General features: G+C 49.7%; 1 protein-coding gene across 1 annotated transcript in view; it reads right to left on the bottom strand.

Annotated features, from left to right (window-relative positions):
• Positions 1-6,227, bottom strand: part of COG7 (component of oligomeric golgi complex 7) — a 111,114-nt gene that overhangs the window by 28,441 nt on the left and 76,446 nt on the right. The window contains exons 11-12 of the mRNA XM_007953190.1: positions 3,037-3,223; positions 793-933 (exon numbers count right to left, since the gene is read on the bottom strand). Of these exons, the coding sequence (XP_007951381.1) occupies positions 793-933; positions 3,037-3,223 (328 nt within the window). The remainder of the gene's footprint in view (positions 1-792; positions 934-3,036; positions 3,224-6,227) is intronic.

Genomic DNA, 6,227 nt, shown 5'->3' with positions numbered 1-6,227 from the left:
CGAAAGGGATCAGTGAAGGAGATCCTGTACAGAGTGGGAGAAAAATGGAGAACAAAACTCACAATCAAAAAGACCAAGCTTACTGGTCTGATAGAGACTGGTAAAATCCCCAAGGCTATGGTCCCTACTAGTTACCCTTCAGGCCTGGAATTGAACTCACTCCCGTGGCTTCCAGCCAAACAACAGACAGGCATATAAGGTGAAAATTTACACCAGGTAGGTATACTCCTTAGAACAATCAACTATGGGAGATCAGAAGGGCAGTATTTGCACAGGGAGACAGCTCAGAGGGCAGGAATGCATAGAAACGAAGGACACAGGTAAGTGGTAAGTACGGGGAGGAAGTGGGAAGAGAGAGAGCTGCTACACTGTGGGGACTGCAATCAACATCATGAAACAAAATGCATATGAACTGTTGTGTGGAAAACGAATTTGCTCTGTAAACTTTCATCCAAATTACAATTGAAAATAGAGAAATAAATAAAGACAATTGCTTCTCAGACCTGGCAACACATGATCTCCCTTCCTTCTCATTGAGAAGGCACAGCTACGCCACTCCAAATGAGAGAAAGCTAATCCGGCCTTATTAATAATGCCAAGAGAGTGTGTAAATAAAGCATCAGAGCAACTTCAAGGAAGACCGAGCTCAGGCTAAGCAATGAGGTGAAAGGGAATGGTGAATCTTGAATGTGGCTCTTCCAGCCTAGGAGAGGCAGAGGGGCTCCTATCAACACATGCTTGTAAGGGAGGTGTGACCATGGGGCAAACCACAGCAGGCACTGGAAAACTCACGTCCATCTTGGAAACGAGTAAGAGCTGCTGTTTGATACGGAGGAAAATAGAGTCGAAAGCCAGCTGGTGGGCCTGCTGGTTAAGCCGAGTGAGGGCTGCTCGAGACGCAGACAGCAGGTTATGATTACTGGATCCTTTTTCCTGAAAAAGAAAACGCAAAAGGAAGTTGATTAGGCTCTGGATCCAACCTAGTTATACATGTTTGAAAAGTTATTGAAAGAAAGACAGTAAGGGAAAAATGCAGAACAGAATTTCAAGTTCTCATGGAATCCAGACTTTCTGGAGTCATGGAGGCTACATGAACCCCTGAAGCTGTTGTCCTGAGATCATCTTTAAACCTTAAACCAAAAATGTCCCCTGAAGTCTTCTTAAAACCAAACAGCAGTTTAGCTGAACTAGTGACAAAGGTCTGCCTTGAGCATTGTACTGTTTTTAGAGCTATGGCACAGTGCCTAAGGCATCTGACTGCTAACCAGAAGGCTGGCAGTTCAAACCCACCAGCCACTCCTTGGAAGGAAGATTGGGCAATCTACGTCTGTAGAGATATTGCCTCAGAAACCCAAGGAGGAGTTGCTATGAGTCAGAACCAAGTCGACGGCAGTGAGTTTGGTTCTTTACATGGGATCAAACTGACAACAGCAACTCTAAAGATTAGACAGGAACCTCAGGGGTCAACGAGTCTCTGTAAATGAGGAGGAACAACTCAGGAACGGAGGGGAGGATGGCTGCACAACTCAGAGAATGTCCTCGGTGTGATGGAACCATATGTGTGGAAACTGCTGAACGGGCGGATATTTTGCCATGAGTATCCTCAACAATAAAAACAGACAAACCAAATGATTTTAAAGTGATGGGAGTTCTATAGAGCAATGGCTCCTGAGCCTGGCTGTGTCCCAGGATCCCGCAGGAAATATGCTGAAATACAGCTTCACAGGTTCTACCCCAGCATCACTAGGTTGGAGCCAGGAGCCTGTGTTTTTAATTCACTTTCCCAGGTGATTCAGTTGCATTCAGGCTAACATGAGCTCATGAGTTGGCAGTTTCGGAGAAATTACTACAAATAACCTATGACCACCTTTTGGGGATAGCAAAGGAGGGGGGGCAAGAGAGAGCTAAGAAGCTTTGCATGTAAGTAAGAGTGATCTTCCCAGTCCCAGTTCCCAGGGAGGCTGGGGCCATCAGACTCAGCTGAAGGCCAGAGTATGAACAGCCCGTGGAGTCCCAGGGCACTCCAAGCAGCCTGAGAAAATACAGAGATGGAAAATGTAACCTTAGTTTTACTATTATAAATGAACCGATTACAACAAACAGGCATAAATCAGATCAGCAATAAAGATAAACAGAGTTGCTTTAACCTAATCTCAGGAGCATGGATGAATGAACTTACAGAATTGCTTTAAGAAGTGTGCTTGCCCAGCTCAAATGCAGCCAGTTGGGGGGCAAGGTGCAGAGGGATGGAGAAGACCCTGTGAGGGTGCGGCTGAAGCCCTAGGTGTGTACAGAGGTACACTGGCAGGTCACGGCCAGAGCCCCAGGCCTGTGTAGGTGACCTGAGACGGCAATCGGTGTTACGGGGACGGCAGTGCCACAGGGTGAGGCTGAAATCAGACTGCGGAGGCAGGGGACCAGTTCTGAACTGGATGGCTGGGGCCCTCACAGAACTCTGGAGCCACTCCTGAGAAGCTGTGCAGCTCATTCCATTTACTGAGAGGACCCAAAGGAGTCCAAAGTTCAAAGTGAAACATAGTTTGATGGTAGGCAAACTAAGGGTTTGAACTAAAGAAACGACCAGAAGGGAAGACTTATTTCCACACCCTCGTGCTGCCATGTAGGGAAACGTGCTCTACAGCAGGGCTCCTGGCTGAGCCGTGATCCTGGCTCTCTCTGCCTCACGCTCCTCCTCCAGACAACTCTTGACAGCTGAGTCAGGGTCCTCCTTTAGGGCTTCTGGTCTCCTCTCTGCCCTCAGTAAAATAGGACTGTCCCTGCAGAGGGGCAGCAGCTGTCCAGGTCTGCCTGTCCCGTTGATGAGCTGAACTTGGGTGCAATACAGCAAACCCCCCTGGCCATGTTTACCAGCCTAGCTTCTGTCTATCACAAAGGCCCATCCACCCAGCACCTACCTCTGTATCTCAACTTTGGTCAACTCAGTTTAGTCTATTAGCTCACCAAAGCCTAAAAGCCTGGATCAGGGACAAGGAACAAGCTTTCATTTGCAACAGTGCCGTCAGTCCGGTCTCATACCTTGAGGGTATAAAGGATTTCCATTAAACTGGCATATTCAGCAGGGTTATCTTTCTGAAAGTAATTGTATTCTTGCCATGGATTCTTGGCAGTGCTCTTCTTGTCTGTCAAGATGCTATCCTGCAAACTGGTCAGGCTCCGAGGGCAGCAGGAATCAGAGAGATACTTGCCAGCTGTGGACAAAATCCTGCAACAAAAGGGGTGACTGTTATGCCCTCTAGACATGGGTATGAAATGTCCTGCTAACCGATTCAGGTTGCTCTTCTACTAACTCCCAGGATCTCTTCCTAAGGAGTTCTGGTGGTGCAGTGCCTAAGGCATTTATTTGACTGCTAACCAGAAGGTTGGTGGTTCAAATCCACCAGCACTCTGTGGAAAGATGAGGCAATCTACTTCTGTGAAGATTTACCACCTTGGAAACCCAATGGGGGTCGCTATGAGTTGGAATGGACTTGATGGCAATGAGTTCTGTTCCTCCTGGGGTAGAGGGAGTCAAGATGCCTTTTATTAGGGAACGCAGCTGCCATTCATTGTTCAGGAGGGCACACAGGCCCAGGGTTTCTATTTTCTATTTCACACTCATGCTGCTACAACATATCATCTTCCCAATAAGGACATACACCTTCTACATGGGCGGTTCTCAGCTAACCACCAGCTCAGACATAAGCATCACAGTTTGGAGCAGGTGAGTACTACGGCAAGCCACCAGTGCCCCTGGCAGGGCAGACGACAGGGGGCCCCTGCAGGACGGCGACCGGCAGCTCATGGCACGCCCTTCATCCACAGGCCTCACACGGTCCCGTCCTCCGGGTCTGCGTGGTGTTGGCTCCTCGGCACCTGCCGTTTGCTCTCGCAGATTAGATGCTAGAGATGGGTCCGCTGAGAGTGGCTGCACACTCTCCTCTCTGAGAGAGGCCTGGAGGAGAGCATGATGGTCCTCAAACTAGCGTGGGTGGGGAAGGCGGGCCTCTGTCTCCGACAGCAACTGCCTCCCCTCTTTCTTCCCCTTCTTCACCAGTCATTCTACACACTGAAGTCTGCGCGTCATTATATGAAAATATGCAACCAAGAGAATAAAGGTCGTAATATTTCCAAAATGGGAGCCCTCCTTCTCCATAAGCCCTTAGGAAGAAGTTATCTTTGACATGGCATTTTCAGGTCGTGCTTGCTGTTTCAGACACACACATGAGTAAATCAAGGAACATGTGTGCCTGCAAACCGCTCCCAGGGGATGGCTTCTCGGGAGCCCCTGCTGACATGGCAGCCACCTGCCTCTGCCACGAAGGTCGAGTTATAGCTTTTCCTGTTGCTTAAGCCTCCAGGGAGCTCTAGCTGCGTCTTCTCTCTGCCAAACCGGGGCCGTCACTGCCACTGCCTTCCTTCAAGGCTTCTGTTCTTCTTGTCTGCACTCAACCGTGGCCTTGCAAATGGTTGCCCTTCTTGCGGTCCTCCCACACTCCCAAGTCAGCCTTCCAAAGGATTAATAGGGTGACCCTTGCAAAAGGCAAATCTGATTTTCTTTTTCCCCAATAATACCTCAGTATCCCCCCAATAAAGCCACACACCCGGGTGTGGCACTTGGGGCCCTCCATTGTTGAAACCTTTGTGTCCTTCAAGCTCTGCCATTGACTCGCACGGCAGGCTGCCACGCTGGCAGGCACCCCTCTCCCTCTGGCTGGAATGACCTCCCTTCCTCTGTGCCCCTGGGAAACTCCACCTTCTTCGAGGATGGGCCCAGGGGCTTCTCCTCCGCCAAGCCTTGCAGTGTTCCCCACCAGGCATTCAGCCCCCTGCTCCCATGAGCCTCTCACCTATCTAGGACACTCATCACACATTATCTCATCAGTGTATTTGGCTGCTGACCCAAAAGTTGGAGGCTCAAGTCCACCCAGGGGTGCCTTGGAAGGAAGGCCTGGTGACCTACTTCCCAAAAAATCAGCCAGAACTCCGTGGAGCACAACTCTGACGTAAGTGACGCACCGAGTCGACTCCATGGGAACTGGTGCATGACACGGTGAGGACAAAATCCAGACGTTCTTCATCTCTACTTTCCAACCCCTAGCATAGCGCCTGACCCCCCAGCAGGAGCTCAGTGACCATTTGTAGAATGAGAGGTGACCCTGCACAGGGTGACCAGAAAGCTGAAAGCTGAGCTTTCCTCTCTGCCCTCTGGAAAGCCAGCTCTCCTTCGTAGGGCTAGTACAATATGTGTTTCAGGTTCCATCAGCTAGGGACAAACTGGCCTCACTGCCTCAGTCTGCCATCCAAGTAGAAGAAAAACAAGTGCATCAGGAATGTCTTAAGTATCAAAAATCGAGGTTAAGATTTTCCGGATCAATACAGCCCCAACCCCCAAGGAAGTGATGGCATCTTTTTCTTACCCTCCTCCCCAACCCACACAGACACCATTGGACTACTTACCCCTTGGCATGTGACTTCCTTCTGTATGTATTTACTAGCATTGTGGACTAAGTCTTACTGGAATGAGCATGTCAGTTCTGTTTTCCTCAAAGACCTGCTTTCTCACAGCAGTGGGCTCTCAGCTAGGTCTTGGGCTATCCGAGGATCTGACACAATCCATGCCCTCAAGACGCTCACTGCTTAATGGGGAGGAACATGTGCACAGAGACACTACACTGCAAATCTACTCACTGCTGTGCCAGGAGGACACAGCAGGTACACAGAGGGGTGACTACCCCTGCCATTCCTTCCGTTTCCTTCTATAAAATGTTGTTACCCGCTCCTCAGCCATGGAAACTTGTAGGTATATACTGAATTCCTCAACCGGGTTGTACCACTGGGTCATCCTATACCTTTATCCTGGGGAAAATATCACCATTCCAGTAATACACAGAAGGCAGCCTGAAAGTACAAGAGACATGGCAACCTCCCCACATCTCCCCCAAGGGGCCAGGCCAAGAGGAATCCCTCAGCTGACACCCCACTAGCCAGTAAATCACAAAATGATTCCCTCTACCAGGAGGTGACATTCAGGGCCTGACAGACAACGTGGTTCTTGTCACTAAAGCAACACTCCAAGTGTCTCAAGCTATTGCCTCCACCACCCAGCCACCCAGGGGAGTGGTCCCTGGTAAGAGAACGGGTTCTGTAGGGAGATTGACAGGGAGATAAGATAAGCTTTATAGGCCCTGCCACACACTGTGCAACCTCCCTGATGGGAACACAGATGG

Source organism: Orycteropus afer, unplaced genomic scaffold (genome assembly GCF_000298275.1).
Source record: "Orycteropus afer afer isolate SDZICR_OR568_19922 unplaced genomic scaffold, OryAfe1.0 scaffold00376, whole genome shotgun sequence".
Taxonomy (NCBI): domain Eukaryota; kingdom Metazoa; phylum Chordata; class Mammalia; order Tubulidentata; family Orycteropodidae; genus Orycteropus; species Orycteropus afer.
The sequence above is the reverse complement of the archived record's forward strand: the minus strand, read 5'-3'. Positions and strand labels throughout refer to the sequence as shown.